The 15,998-nt window shown below is 45.4% G+C and overlaps 1 protein-coding gene across 9 annotated transcripts in view; it reads right to left on the bottom strand.

Moving 5' to 3' along the window:
* Positions 1 to 1,511: 1,511 nt before the first annotated feature.
* The window catches only part of Gapvd1 (GTPase activating protein and VPS9 domains 1), a 74,356-nt gene continuing 59,869 nt past the window's right edge, over positions 1,512 to 15,998 (bottom strand). For all 9 annotated transcript variants that reach the window (XM_052722513.1, XM_052722515.1, XM_052722516.1 and 6 more), the window contains 8 exons: positions 15,723 to 15,852; positions 13,974 to 14,083; positions 13,316 to 13,475; positions 11,243 to 11,430; positions 6,369 to 6,582; positions 5,183 to 5,255; positions 3,725 to 3,922; positions 1,512 to 3,479 (listed from right to left, as the gene is read on the bottom strand). In XM_052722513.1, the coding sequence (XP_052578473.1) occupies positions 3,339 to 3,479; positions 3,725 to 3,922; positions 5,183 to 5,255; positions 6,369 to 6,582; positions 11,243 to 11,430; positions 13,316 to 13,475; positions 13,974 to 14,083; positions 15,723 to 15,852 (1,214 nt within the window). In that variant the 3' untranslated portion in view covers positions 1,512 to 3,338. The remainder of the gene's footprint in view (positions 3,480 to 3,724; positions 3,923 to 5,182; positions 5,256 to 6,368; positions 6,583 to 11,242; positions 11,431 to 13,315; positions 13,476 to 13,973; positions 14,084 to 15,722; positions 15,853 to 15,998) is intronic.

Raw genomic sequence — 15,998 nt, 5'->3', positions numbered from 1 at the left:
GCTCAGCTTGTGGGTGAACGCAGGTTCTCAGGCAAGAACACAGCCCTCCTGTCAGACTGGGGCTTGCAGCTTCACTTACACATTTCAGGAAGGAGAATTTACAAAGTTCCATTGCAATAAAGATGTTTAGGACACAACTGGAAGGGAGCAACCACTATCACATCTAGTTTCAATGCTCCAAAAGCCCCGGATCCCTCCGATGGCAATCCATCTATACCAAAGGCTCTCAGAAGCACTTTAAAAAAAATATTTATTATGTATACAGTGTTCTGCCTGCATGTACCCCTGCTGGCCAGAAAAGGGCACCACGTCTCATTACAGATAGATGGTTGTGAGCCACCATGTGGTTGCTGGGAATTGAACTCAGGCCCTCTGTAAGAGCAGCCAGTGCTCTTAACCTCTGAGCCATCTCTCCAGCCCCAGCAGCACATTTTTATAAATAAGAAAAAAAAAAAAAGCATTAATTACTGTGGCCAAGATTTTACCTAAGGTGGGGAGAAAAAAACAAAATGTTTCCTAGTTTAAAAAAAGTTTAGGGCTGGAGAGATGGCTCAGCAGTTAAGAGCAGACCTGGGTTCAATTCCCAGCACCCACATAGCAGCTCACAACAGTCCATAATTCCTGTTCCAGGGGATCTGACATCCTCACACAGACATACATGCAGGCAAAACATCAATGTTCACAAAACAAAAATAAATTTTACCAAATTAGAAAAACATTCAAGTTTCTAAGGAAAAATGATCTCAAATGCATTCCTATGACATTAAAGAACAGACATTGACTGAAAATACAAACGGATTTCTCTTTTCCTTACTTCTGCAGAGCTGTCACAAGCCGAGCCACTGCTTCCCGGCCAACGTTCGCTAATTTTGTAAGTTCTACACAGGAGTTGAGGTGCCCAGACCTTCCGAGGTGCCTTGCCCACTGCACTAACACTCGTGGAGAATGAGTGCTGAGGCACAGTGGGAAACACTGAAGACCAATCACTCCCTTCTCCAGGTCTCAGACGCGACCACTGCCTGAGTGTGAACACTTGCTATAGAAATCCAGAGTTCTCTCATGGGGGCTGAAGCACCAGCCCAGCAGTTAAGAACACTGGCTGCTCCTCTAGAGGACCTGGGTAGCAGTCCCAGGACCCACATGGCAGTTTGCAACTATCTGTAACACCAGTTCCAGGGGATCCGATGCCCTCTTCTGGACTCCATGGGCACTGCCCACACATGGTACACAGACAGGCATGCAGGCAAAACACCTGTACACATAAAATAAAATCAATAGACCTGGGAGAAGAAAAGAATTCTAGCCTGAATGCAAAGCAGTGATGGTCGATGCCATGGTCCTGCTGACTCCGGATGGGTTTTAGAGGGGATTGGTCTGCCCCTGGAACAGTGCTGGCTTTGACCCCCAAGTCCAGAGGTGTCACCAATGTCAAATTCTACCTCACCACTTGCTTGGGCAGTGTAACCCTACACCCCAAATCCACCATCTTATTCCACAGAAAAGAGCCCTGCTGCAACGTCCATATCTTCATATTTATTTCCACAGTGATAACATGGAATATATTTAGCTACCATTACAGAGAGAGAGAGAAAAATCTCTCATTGACTTACAAGTTAAGTCCCATTAACAATGAATTCCAACTACTCAGAACCTGCTGTCGACTTAACATTCACGAATCGATGCTGAAGTGGCTGGTGAGACTCCCGTCTAGCTGCAGGACCATGCCCTAGTGTGGCGTGCACTGCCCTTACGATGGGACATACCTTCGACACAAGGCAAGCTTGACAAGGACAGCCCGTCAAGTCCATAGATTTCCTGACCAACATTCCAAAGGAATTTGTGGTTCTGGTTTTGATCTCTCCCTAAAAGGCAGAAACCACACTCCTGTGTAAATTCCTATTTTGGGATTTTAACGGGAATGAGAAGAGGAGGAAGCATGAGGAAGACCCAGCTTCTTTTGGCACAGTGTGGCCCAGCTCTCAGAGAGGGGAGCCTCGTTATCCATCTGCCCGTGGTTGGTCGGCACAGTCCCTTAGACGATGCCCGGATTGCTGCCAGCAACAAGGGACTTGTTGTACGGGGTTGCAGCATTTGCCATAAAAGCTAAACTTGTTTAGGAAGCATGCGAGGTGGAACCAGTCAGTGATGGCCTGTGTACAAGACTTGTGCTTGAAGCTCTGCTGAGCCTCCTGGGCCAGCCTCTCGGGCACCAAAGCCCATTCCTGATTCATTACTCATGTACAATGCAAACCAAACTATGGAAACCCTTTTTTCTTTCTTTCTTTCTTTTTTTTTTTCAGAAGAGGGCAATAAAGGCACAGAAACCTGCCAAAATAGATTTTTTTCCCCATAAGAATAGTGTGGCTGATCAAAATAGTTTAACACTAGTAAAACCTGGATCAGTAGAGCAGACGATATAAATTAGTTTTAAAAAATGACATTCACTGAATTCCTGGTCTGTGCATTCAATGTGAATAATCATCAAAAATAGATGACAATTAAAGGTCTGAAGGGAGCCCTGTCTGTGGCTTCCGCTCCGTGCAGGTGCACAGGGCATGGCACACCTTGCCATGTACCGCTCTTCTTATGTAATGCATGGCAGAGTCTGTCCTGATGTGCAGGCTCAACACATGTCCGTGGTGGCACACGCCTACACACCTTCCCCATCAAACTCCATATGTGGAGAGTAATAAACTGTATTTTACACTAATAAATATTTCTGGTTTTGCTTTTAAGCTCAGCTTAAATGTTGTCAAGGAAACCATTTCACAAGAGGGAATGTCACAGCCTACTCTCAGCAACTGTCCTTGTTTATTAGAGTCTGAAGATGCCCATATTACATCAAATACAAATATATATTATATTTACATATCCTTCTTAGCTTTTCAACTCAGGAGAGTGTATCTATGGGAAGGCTGTAGCACACTGCTCCTGAAATCCTCAGTGTAGCTGGCCGCCTGCTCCAATGCTGTGAGACACGGTCTTACAAGACACACACTGTTCTTTCTAAAATGAAAGGGACGGGTGGGGAATCCATGAAAGATGATCTGGACAGTTCCTAAAAGATTCTGTTCTGTTTTTTAATATTTTAAAACACCTGGAAAAACATGGTCCCTTTTGCAGTACTACTCTCTATTTGGGGACAAGAAGTAAAATATGCAACTCAGAAAGGCTGAAAGGAAAGAGAACCAGCGTGTTAGCTTGTTAATCTGCTTAGGAAGAGTCACGTGGAAACGTCTGGAAGCTGTACATATTGGACAAAACAATCTTCAGCTCTCAAAGTAGCTGCTACGCTGTCTTCCGGCTACAGTCTGATGCCCTGGCGGGCCTGGTCCTGGTCACTTCCTGTCGTCTATGGTTTTGATGAACTCCACTGCTGCTGTGAACTGCATCCACCAGTAGGACTCCTCCCCAGACAGACAGCTGGCATAGAAGCTGCTGATGTACTGCACGGTTGACAGCAGGCAGGGGGGGTTTGCCTGCACAGGTGGAAACAAGAAGGAGCCCATTACTCGTGCGATCTGCTATGCCAGAGCATCTGAGCACCTGGGCTTCCAGTATCTGTGGAACTGGTCATGGACCCCTAAACAAACTGTTTTGGAAAGACGCACCTTCAAGACCTGGAAAGGAACCCAGGATTTGAACCCATCTATTACCTTGTGCAGCCCTGTGGAACCCTGCGCAGGAGACCACACAAACTATCAGACACTAGTAAGAGACCCACCTTTATCAGCACAAACACCAACACAGGAACAAAGTCATCTGCCCCAGGGACAGAGTCCTCGTTGGCCAGGCTCAGGAGGTTCATGATGGTGGAGCACATTCTCAGGATGCACTGTACTTTGTCCCGGGGAGTTTTGTAAGCACTTATTGTCCTGATTTCTGACTGTGCAGATGGCCATGGGGCCTCACGAAGATAAACCTAAGCCAGATGGTAGACAACATACCGATCACAAATCCAACAGCAGCCTGCACTGTAGCCATGGTGCCTGCCCCATCAAGCTGAGGACAAGGGATTGTTTTTTCCCTCCCACCCAAGACATCGGGCAGAGACGGTATACCACAGAGCCTGGACACTGGGTGCAGAGATGATACATATACCACAGAGCCTGGAGCTCAGAACCATCCAGTGTTTTTTACAAAACTGGGATGAGACTTTCCTAAAGCACAGACAAGCCATCAGAAGAAGAGGATGCAAACATCACTGTGGGCCTTTGTTGCAGTACTGCTCAGGATGGTGGCACAAGCTTGTGACCCCAGCAGGAGGATCAGAAGTCTAGGGCCAGCCTCAGCAACACAGCATGCTTGAAGCCAGATTGGACTATATAAGAACCTGTTTCTACTTGGGAGGTAGAGGCAAGTGGATCTCTGTAAGTTCAAGTCCAGCCTGCTCTACATAGTGAGAACCTGTCTCAAAAAACGACTGCAAGAAGAGCCTGTCTCTAATGGATAAATAAATAAGAAACAACAAAAAACCCACACTAAAGAAAATGTAAAACTTCACAGTACTCTGTTTCATTATAAGGAATTTCTGTTTGTTTGTTTTTGTTTTGTTTTTTGAGACAGGGTTTCTCTGTGTAGCCCTGGCTGTTCCGGAACTCCCTCTGTAGACCAGGCTGGCCTCGAACTCACAGAGATCCTCCTGTCTCTGCCTCCTGAGTGCTGGGATTAAAGGTGTGCGCCACCACCTGGCTTCATTATAAGCAAGTTTTAACAACAACCAGAAGCCTGAAGCCGATGCCACCCTGCAGCTCCCTTATGGCACTCATCAGGAGAAGAGGCAGTGTTGGCAGCTCATCTGAGTAGCTGTCCCAAGGCCATGCAGACCCGAGTATTTCTTCTGGAACAGCTCTTATCTGGCAGCTGTGCAAAGCCCAGCTGAAGGTATGCAGAGGCAGCACATGCCCAGCCTGGAGGGTGGAGCTGGGACAGAAGCTACGCTAGGACACAGAGCTACCGAAGGAAACTCTCCTGGGGGATCTCCCTGCTCTTCCACTGAGGCCCTTTTCCACACTGGGGAAGTTAAACCCCAGAACTACCCCCAGGACAGTGATAACTCAAAGGAGGAACACCTGGGGAAGTGGCACTTTTCGTTTGGGGCACTTGGGTGCCTTGCCCAAGTGGTAACTCTCCACCCACCACCGACCACCCACCACCCACACTGCACACAAGTTCGTGTTACCTCTGGTATCTGCAGAGCTCTGTGGTTTGCCGTCACTACTTTAGATAATCTCTGGATATGTTCATGCAGAACCCTGAAAAACACCCAAAATTCAAATGTAAATGCACATTTGTGAAAATAAAGTATACAAATAGTCACAATTGTAGTTTATCAAAACAAAACATTTTAGACTCACTTCTAGACATAGATTACATTATGGTTGAAGCTCTCTTAGTCATAGGTATACTTTATTTAAGAAGGCTTTCCTAGCTCAGCATGTACTACAAGGAAAGTCAGAGGCTAGCCTTAACAACGCAGAAAACATGGTCTTAAAAACAAGAACAACAAAAAAGGCCCTCTTATAGCCCAAGCATGGCAGTGGAAGCCTGTAATTCCAGCCAGAAATCAAGGGAGGGATCAGGAAGTCAAGGCCAGCACCAGCTTGACTACACAGCAAGACTATCTCTATTTAGGATTTATTTAGAGCCTGGCGTGGTGGCACACACCTTTAATCTCAGCACTCAGGAGACAGAGGCAGACGGTACTCTGTGAGTTCAAGACCAGCCTGGTTTACAAAGAGTTCCAGGACAGCCAGAGCTACACAGAGAAATCCTGTCTTGAAAAGCCAAAAAAAAGGTGTGCCGCCTTGCCTGCCTGCATTCTTTTTCATTTATTATAATACTGAGATCAAGCCCAGGGCCTTTCGTCGTCTATCACAAGCCCTAAGTACAAGCCTAATAGTGGAGAGGGTGTAAACGAGGGACTGAAAATGAACAGGTCACAACCATCTGTAACTCTCGTTCCAGAGGACCTGATGCCTTCGTCTGGCCTCTGAGGGCACCAGACATGCACATGGTACACATGTAAGATAAAAATAAATCTTTAAAAAAGGAAAGAAACCATGATCAAACAGATTGCAATCAACCACCAAGAGACCATTAGAGGTGTGAGCCTGAGCACCTTAGGCTAGAAAGGAAATGGTTTCCTGGGTCCGGAAGAAACAACTGTCAAGAGCTCGCCTCACAGAGAAGGCCCCGAAGATCTGGGGCAGGCAGGTGCACAGCACTAATTTCACAGACCACACTAATTCAGACCACTCTCTCCCCACTGCGCACAACCCTGCCAACTGATGACTGGAGATGATCGTTGATACATCTCGCTTCACTACTGCACACCAAGCTGTGCAGGCCAGTGCAGACGCACTCACTGGTCTCGGAGTATGTCCCCGTCCTGGTTAGGGTAGAAAGCAAGCTTGAAGATCCGATTCATCACACTCCGCTCGATGGCCAGCTGGGCATCCTGCAGCTGCTCCTCACTGGCGTTTTGCCAGATGACGTCCTGAGCCATGGCGCCGTACAGGAACTGCAGAAAATCCTCCACTTGAGCTGTTTTGTCGTCAGCCGCAGTAAGTTTCTGAAAGTCTCCAAGGAAAACAGTCATCTTTAAAAGATTCTTTTTTTAAGATTTATTATTTATTATGTGTACAGTGTTCTGTCTGCACACCAGAAGAGGGCATCAGATCTCATTTTAGATGGTTGTGAGCCACCTTGTGGTTGCTGGGGATTGAACTCAGGACCTCTGGAGGAGCAGTCACTGCTCTTAACCTCTGAGCCATCTCTCCAGCCCAACAGTCATCTTTAAAACATGCATCAATGCGGGGCGGTGGTGGTGCACGCCTTTAATCCCAGCACTCGGGAGGCAGAGCCAGGTGGATCTCTGTGGGTTCCAGGCCAGCCTGGGCTACCAAGTGAGTCCCAGGAAAGGCGCAAAGCTACAGAGAGAAACCCTGTCTCGAAAAACCAAAAAACAAAACAAAACAAAAAAACAAACAAACAAAAAAAAAACCAAAAAAAAAAAAAAAAAAAACATGCATCAAGTAACACTAAAAAGGAATCACTGTGGACCCTGAGTATCCTTGGCTTTCTTCTCTGTTCCCATTATCTTTATCTAGAAGTACTAAATGGAAAAATTAGAAATAAGCACTGGTAAGTTTTATTTTTATCTCTCTTCCTTTTTTACATTTATTTATGGGGGGAGTGTGCACCTGGCATAACACACATGTGGAGGTCAGAGGCCACTTGTAGGAGTTGGTTCTCATCACCATATGAATCCCAGGAATCACACTCAGGTCATCAGGCTTGGTCACAATGCCTTTATGCACCAAGCCATCTTCCCTGCTCCACTCATAAGTTTTAAATCACACACTGTTCTGGATAGAGTGAAGAAATCGAGAAACTCCCGTTCTATCCAAGCGGACATGAATTATCCCTTTGGTCAGGACGGCCACACTGTATGCAGCCTGCTCATTATCATCTGTCGCTCAGCTATCCACATGGTATGCAGCGTTCAGTCCTATGCACAGTTTACCAATTCCACTGGGTATAGGGGCAGCCTTAGAATGTAACTCTCATGGAAAAGGGAGAGCAAGCTGTAGAAATCATTCTAATTAACTAATGATACTAATACCCTAATCTTAAAGCCAAAAATGTGTGGATAAGATTTTAGAATTTGCTGCCAAAATATCAAAAGCAAGAAAAAGTAAGAAATATGTAAACATTTAAAGTTTATTACAAAATATACAGTTGTTTTTAATATACACAGTTTTTAAAAGTTGTGTGGATACAATTTGGTCATGGTGAAAAATGCCTACATTGTCATCATTTAGAAGGCTAGAGTAGCAGGGTTACAAGCTGGAGGCTAGCTGGAATACACTGTGACTCTGTCTCAAAAAAACCACAAAAAGACAATGCTGGACATGGCCACACTTGCCTTTAATGCCAACATTTGGGAGTTGGAAGGAAGAGAATCAGTATAGTTCATGGCTAGCCATGGCTACACAGTGAGTTTGAAGCTAGCCTGAGATTTTGAATAAAAAATAAAAATGAAAAGTAGATCTGGGGCTGGAGAGATGGCTCAGCGGTTAAGAGCACTGGCTGCTCTTTCAGAGGTCCTGAGTTCAATTCCCAGCAAGCACATGGTGGCTCACAGCCATCTGTAATGAGATCTGGTGCCCTCTTCTGGCGTTCAGGTGTACATGAAGACAGAAGAAAAGAGAAAAAAAAAAAGGTAGATCTAAAATGTGAACATCCTCAGTTTTCTTTTAAACCTGATGTTTTGCTGCATGTACACCTGATGCCTGCAGAGGCCAGAGGAGGGTGTCATGTTCCCTGGAACTAGAGTTATAGATGGTTGTAAGGCCTCATGTGGGTCCTGAGAATTGAACCCAACTCCTCTGGAAGATCAGTCAGTGCCCTTAACTGCTGAGCCATCTCTGCAGGCCCTATTCAATTCTTAATACATAGATACTCAATCTGAGAGAAAATAATGCAACTGAGAGATTTGTTATCAATGCTCACTACTTTGAATTAGTGGGGATTGCCTAGGGCCTCACGTACGCCAGGATAATTGCTATCACTGAACTTACATCCTTACTCTGCTTTTGCTTTTAATCTCGAGACAGGGGGGTCTCACTAAGTTGTCCAGGCTAGTCTTGAATTCCTAATTCTCCTCCCTGGTCTTAAACTCACGCAGTATCTCAAGGAGCCCTTGAACGTGTGATCGTCCTGCCTCAGCCCCGAGCAGCTTACAGAACTCCACCACCATGCCCGTAATTTTCTTTTTTCCTTTGAGACAGTGTCTCACTTTGTAGCCAAGGCAGACTTTAAATTTACAGTCCTTCTCTCTCAGCCTCCCAAGTGCTAGGTTATAGGTATGGGGCTTCAAAGGTTACCAAGAGCCAGGCATGATAGCACATAACTCAAATCTCAGGATTCAGGAGACAGAGACAGAACCATCTCTGTGATTTCAAGGCCAGCCAGGGATACACAGTGAGATCTTGTCCAAACAAAACAAAACAAAACACACACACCCACACACAAACAACAACAACAAAGAAAAAACCACCACGAAAGTGAAGCTGCTGTGTGATCTCTACATTATTGCAGATTCCAGCTTCTTGAGTGGCCTGTATTTTCAGCCTCTGGCTATACTGAACTAGCTCTCCATCCAGTGTGATAATGTGTACCTAGGCAGGAGGCACATCCTGGAGGCAGGGTCATCAAGATCTGTTGCCACCCACCTACTCTGAGCAGAGGTTGTCTAGGACACGGAGCTCATCTTCCAAACCTCCGGTTTCACTCCAGTAGCTGAGCAGCAAATACAGGGCTGGCTTTCCCTACCCATCCTGAGCTAGGTACTATGTTCATAGAGCAGCACCGTGGAGTGGACCAGTGAAAGCTGGCATCCACGGAGGAAAATGATCTGGTCCTCCCTCTACAGTGGACTGGAGCAGCAGCAGCCCACCACTGGGAAGTCCGAGTTCTTAATGAGTCTCTTCAAGTGACAGCACTGAATTTGCACACTGACCCCATCTGGACTGTGCTGATGCTGACGGCTGTCTCAGGTAGCCCATCTGTGGGACAGAGTTCCTTCATCATAGCTCCGGGAGCCATTTGGGTTTCCCTCCCACGTTCTTTACGTGCCTTTCTTACAAATCTTTTATTATTTACTTTTTTAAAAAGATTTAATTTTTTCTATGTATACGAGTTGTTTTGCTTGCACATATGTCTGTGTACCACACGCATGCCTGGTATCCTCTGATGACAAAAGAGGGTGCTGGATTCCCTGGAACTGCAGTTATGGACATTTGTGAGCTCCCATATGGGTACTAGGACTCAAACCTGGGTCCTTTGCAAAAACATCAGGTATTCTTGAAAATTGCTGAGCTAACTCTCCAGCCTGTTTAGGGTTTCAGCCAAAACTCTGGACCGTGTTCACCCAAAACTTCTCCCTGCCTTTTCAGAGAAGCAATCCCAAAGTCATCCCAAGAGTACAAAAACCAGGCCTGGAAGACGGCTCAGTGGATAGCGATGATCGCTGCTTACCTGAAGACCCAGCCCACATCAGATCCTGTGATGGCGACTCTTGGCTACCAACCTGCCTACAACTGAGATTAACTAAAATCCAAGTGACTGAGCACACCTGTGAGGGATTTATTATTATTATTATTTAAATCATTTGAAGTAGGAAGATCACTGTTAATCTGGATCTTTTGAGGTAGGATGGTACACTCACCTGGACCACACCTTCTGCTGACAGCCTATATAAAGGACATGGAGGAAGGAAGCTTTCTTTCTCTGCCTGCTTGCCCTATTCTTGCTGGTAAGTCCACTCCTTCACTGGCATTACCAGCCTACTTCCTCGGGATTCCAATGTATACTGAAGATCAGCTGAGACATCCAGCTTCATAGACTGAATAACTACTCAGAACTTTGTTTATAGGCAGCCATTGTTGGACTAGCTGGACCATGGCCTGTAAGCCATTCTAGTAAATCCCATAAATAGATGAATATCTAGTTCCATCAGTTATTTTCCTCTAGAGAACCCTGACTAATCCAGACCCCATGGAGCCACAGTGGACGGAAGGAGAGAACCAATTCCTTCAAGTTGTCTGAGACTTCTATCACGTGCTGTGCCATGCCCCAGCCCCACAAAATTATAAATAAAAGTAACAAAAATAAATCTTAAAAAAAGCTGGAGATGGCTCACCAGTTAAAAGCAGCTTGCTACTCTTCTGGAGGATGGGAGTTTGGTTCCCAGCACCCATGTGCACCTTACAACTGCCTGTAACTTGAGTACCAGGAGATCTGATCCCTCTTCTGGCTTACACACACACACACACACACACACACACACACACACACACACACACACACACACATCGTATGTATACATAAACATTAAAAATCTTCTATGTAATTATTATTGTTGTTACTATTATTATTACTGTGTATAGGTGTTCAGCCTGCACAAGTCTGTGCACCATATACGTGCCCGGTCCCTGCATAGGCTAGAAGAGAGCAAATTCCTGGAACCAGCGTTATAGATGATTATGAGTACTGCTATGTGGAGACTGGGAATTGAACCCTGGTCCTCGGGAAGAGCAGTACTCATAACTCACCAGCCCCTAAAATCTTGAAGGAGGAAAGGAAATAAACTGGTAAATAGATGAAGTAAGGCATGTGCATGGACAGCGAAGCAGACTGAGGAGCCGCCTGTCCGAAGAAGAAGGCCTTTAGTTACCTTGAATGAACTCCCTGATCTTCTTCTCTTTGCTCTCAAGCAGTAACCGCACGCAGACGGTGGTAAAGTACCGATTGGCTACTTCTTTGTCCCGCAAAACTCTTTGCAAGAGCCTTTCCAGGTGCGCCTGTGTGGTCTGCAGTCCTTGTCGACAGCGAGTGAGATAAGCAATATATGGGGCTCTTTTCCTGAGAGAAAAAAAGTGCTGCTAAATATTGGATGTACACAGCACAGACTTCCATACTTTCTTCAGCAACTAAGAGTGTTAACTTTTTTTTTTTTTTTTTTTGGTTTTTCGAGACAGGGTTTCTCTGTATAGTTTTGGTGCCTTTCCTGGAACTCACTTGGTAGTCCAGGCTGGCCTTGAACTCACAGAGATCCTCCTGCCTCTGCCTCCCGAGTGCTGGGATTAAAGGCGTGCGCCACCACCGCCCGGCTAAGAGTGTTAACTTTTTAAAATAAGTACTTCATAGACTGATTTTTACAAGTTGGCGCAAGAGGCTGGAGACAAGCATCTTGGGAACTACTGCGGGAACCACGCTGCCAGCTCAAGAAAGAAAGCCTCCATGCATGTTTCTGTGGGACACATCATCGGCACCTAACTTATTACATGCCTCTAAGGTCCTCTGCAGGCTCATTTCGTTTATTATGGAAGCAGTTTCTATGCTTGTAGGACCCCACACTTAACAGAAAATTGGCTGCTGAACAAAATACAAATTATATACACTAGATCATTAAATAACCACTTATTCTTTTGCTTATAGTGTTAGTGTAACAAGATCCCTTAAGGCTAGGAGCTTCCACTCTGCCTAAGTGCGGCACTTACATTTCCCCCATACTGGCTAGGGCTTGGCAGCAAGACACACCAGCAATTCCCAAGATTATCTCTGCTTCCCTGGCCCTCTATAGTCTTTCCTACCACACATAAAAAGAAACATAATACATAACCTAGTACTCCTGGCCTCCCAGTGGAAGAAAGCCTATTTACCTGCTTTAAAAGATGACTGATTACTGTGTACATGTGAGTGTGAGTGTAGCTATACTACAGCATGCATGTAGAGGTCATAGGACATCTTCTGTGAAGTCACTTCTCTCCTTCCACCTTTTCGTGAATTCTGGAGATCTAACTTAGGTTGTCAAGCTTCCATGGCATGTGCCTTTATCCAGTGACATCCTGCAGCTCCATGTATCCCTCTTTTAGAGACAGGATCTCTCACTGAACCTGGAGTCTGCAGCTCTGGCTACTCAGCAAGCCCCCATGATCCATTTGTATTCCCTTGTCTCCCCTAAGATGGAGTTACAGATACATACCACATGCCTGGCTTTTGCCTGAGTGCCGGGGAACCAGACTCAGGTCCTCAGGGTTGCACTATACTTGCTCAGCCTTTTCCCCACTGTGGTGACATATTGTGTACCCTGATAAACTTGCCTGAGGATCAGAGGACAGAGCCAGCCACTAGAATAGATATAGAGGCCAGGCAGTGGTGGCACATACCCTTAATCCTATTACTCAGAAGGTAGAGATCCGTCTGGATCTCTGTGAGTTCAAGGCTACACTGGAAACAGAGCCAGGCAGTGGTGGTACACACCTTTAATCCCAGTATTAGGAAGCACACACACCTTTAATCCCAGGAAGTCATGTCTGGGCAGAGAAAGTTATATAAGGCGTGAGGAAACAGGAACTCCCTCTCTTTAGTCTGAGGATTTCATAGAGGTAAGAACTAGTGGCTGGCTCTGATGCTTCTCTGATCTTTCAGCTTTCACCCTGATATCTGGCTCTGGGTTTTTTATTAAAAGATTCAAACAACACCCAAACTTCTTCTTTACCTTCTTTTATGTAAAGCTGAAGTAAATTATATTTCTTTTTATTAGCAAGAACTGTTGATAACAACATTTCTAAATTGTATTGCTTAAAAAGCTCTATCCAAGTAAACATAGTCACATAGCTTCATTTCTTCAATAAAGACCAACTAAAACAAACAAGGAAAAGCCTCCCTCAGAACAAAGAACAAACAGCACCAAACACTACCAGCTTGCAGGCAGATCTATAAAGCGGCAGGTTGGGAACAGCACCTGTAGTCTTCAGCAATGGACGCCAGCAGCTTCCTGCAAGTCCTGTTGTCAAAGCGGCACACACAACGCATGGTTTCTTGAAGTTGAGCCATTAAGTTCTTATCTTGTAAATTAATTGCTTCAGCTATTTGAACTTTTAAGAAGCATACAATTTCATTGTCTAAAAACAAACAAAAACAAGAATTCTGTTAGGGTATCCACACCCTCTCAGCATCTGGGATATCAATCCTGCTGCACTGCAAACCATTAGAGCCAAACAATACTGCCACTCTTGTTAAGAAAATAAATAATCAGAAATCAAAGTACCAGGAGCTGGGGAGACGGCTCAGGGGTTAGGAGCCTGTGTTGTCTTCCAGGGGACCAGAGCTCAGATCCCAGCACCCACCCTGTCTGAACTCCAGCTCCAGGGGCTCTGCCACCCACTTCTGGCCTCTGTGGGCACAGAAACACACATGGCAGACACACAGACACATGTATACATTTTTAAAAAGAGATCAAAGTACCCTTAAGTGACTTAGCATGAATGTAACATTACATTAGAATAAATATAACAACACTGGATCACACAAAATTTCTGTCAGCTGACAGGTAAGGGATGGCAGTTGCTCTTGTTCAAGCTGTGCCTATGGGAGAGAGTGAGGAGTCCTGGGTGCCTTGCCTTCCGGGTCTGTGTGGTCCGGCAATCCGTTCCTTGTTGAATGGGTCAGCACTGGGAAGGCCACCGAGTCTGCAGAGCAAAGTGCAAGCCTCAGCTTCTTCTTCACATCTCTGTAAGTGCAGGCACACTAATTTACTCACACAGAAATGGCCACATCTTACAAATATTTACATATAAATTAACATGTTAGCTCAGAACTCAAACAAGTGTTTAAGAAAGGATCAGTTTTAACTGACTGACACCTCACTGAGAAGCACAGGCCTCTAGGTCCTGGATGAGAGGATCAGAAGAGTGCGCTTTTTTTTTTTTTTTTTTTTTTTTTTTTTTTGGTTTTTTGAGACAGGGTTTCTTTGTGTAGCTTTGCGCCTTTCCTGGATCTCACTCTGTAGACCAGGCTGGCCTTGAACTCACAGAGATCCGCCTGCCTCTGCCTCCCGAGTGCTGGGATTAAAAGCGTGCACCACCACCGCCTGGCGTTTGATTTTTGTTTTGTTTTTGTGTGTGTGTGTGTGTGTGTGTGTGTGTGTGTTTTAAGAGGTGTTATAAACTGCATTTGTTTAATGATGTAAAGAGGTGTTTGCTTTGCCTGTCTAAGGCACCTGATTGGTCTAATAAAAATCTGAATGGCCAACAGTGAGGCAGGAGAGGGACAGGCAGGGCTGGTGGGCAGAGAGAATAAGTAGGGGGAAGAATCTAGGCTTGGAGAGAGAAGAGAAAAAGGGAGAAAGAGAGGGAGACACCCAGGACCAGCCAGACAAAAAGCTGCCAGACAGACAGACACAGATTATGGCATACAGAGTAAAGAAAGGTAAAAAGCCCTGAGGCAAAATGTAGATGAAGAAAAACAAATTAAAATAAGCTATAAGAGTTAGTGAGGCCGGGCGGTGGTGGCACACGCCTTTAATCCCAACACTCGGGAGGCAGACGCAGGCGGATCTCTGTGAGTTCGAGGCCAGCCTGGTCTACAGAGCGAGATCTACGAAAGGCACAAAGCTACACGGAGAAACCCTGTCTCGAAAAACCAAAAAAAAAAAAAAAAAGTTAGTGGGAAAATCATAAGGCCAAGCATTCATAATTATTAAGTCTCCATATCTCTATTTGGCAGCTGGTTGCTGGTCCAAAAGAAATCCTGCTACATAGCAGTACTTTTTTAATCCCTGAATTAATGTTTTCAATATCTGATATCCACAATTGGAGTCTTTTCTTTAAAAAAAAAAAAGTTTGGGCTCAAACTTTTTCTGTAGCCCAGGCTGGCCTCAAACTCACAGAGATCTGCCTGCCTACTTCCCAAATGCTGGGATTAAAGGTGTGCATTACCACACCTGGCCCAAGGTGAGTTTTCTTAGTGAACAGTGTTTCACTCTTCTCTTGAATGTGTGCATGTGTGTGTTTCAGGTGTGCACGCACCACAGGACACCAGTGCTACTCCACAGGAGGTGCCATCAACCTTGTTTTTTGGGACAGGGTCCCTCATTGGTTTAGAGTAGACTCGGGGAGCCGGCCAGTGCTAAGATTACAAGTGCACGCCGTCAGGCTCGGCCTTTCAGAAAGGTCCTCAGACTTGTGCAGCAAGCGCCTAACCGTCCAGCCGTTCTTTACACTTAACAATTAGCTGACTCGAAAGGATTGAAATGGTGATAAAAAGTCCAAAGCCCAAATGGGAAGTGCTGGAAGGAGGACAGGGAACGGGAAAAACAATATATTTTTAAAAAGTCCAAACCCCAAACTTCCAAATCCTAAAAGCAATACCTGTAAGAGAAAGCAGAATCCTGAGGGTGGGCTGCTTGGCTGGCAGAGTCTGGGAGATCGTCAGCTGAGATGTTCTGCAGGGCTTCATCACGAGGGGAGTCATGAGCACTTTCACCGTCACCCATGACCTCTGGACAAAACCCGTCCCCAAGAAAAGGATACCCCAAGTTAATGTGGAAATCTCTGGTACTGGCAGGCATTCAGAACAACTTAATCTTTAAGTCCGCTTATATCAGAATCAGAGTTCTTAGAGGAAGAACACAAATTTCAGACACA

The sequence above is a fragment of the Peromyscus californicus genome, unplaced genomic scaffold (assembly GCF_007827085.1).
Source record: "Peromyscus californicus insignis strain IS unplaced genomic scaffold, ASM782708v3 Scaffold_7__1_contigs__length_154581171, whole genome shotgun sequence".
NCBI lineage: Eukaryota > Metazoa > Chordata > Mammalia > Rodentia > Cricetidae > Peromyscus > Peromyscus californicus.
Note: the sequence above shows the minus strand (reverse complement) of the source record. Positions and strands in the feature narration are given on the sequence as shown.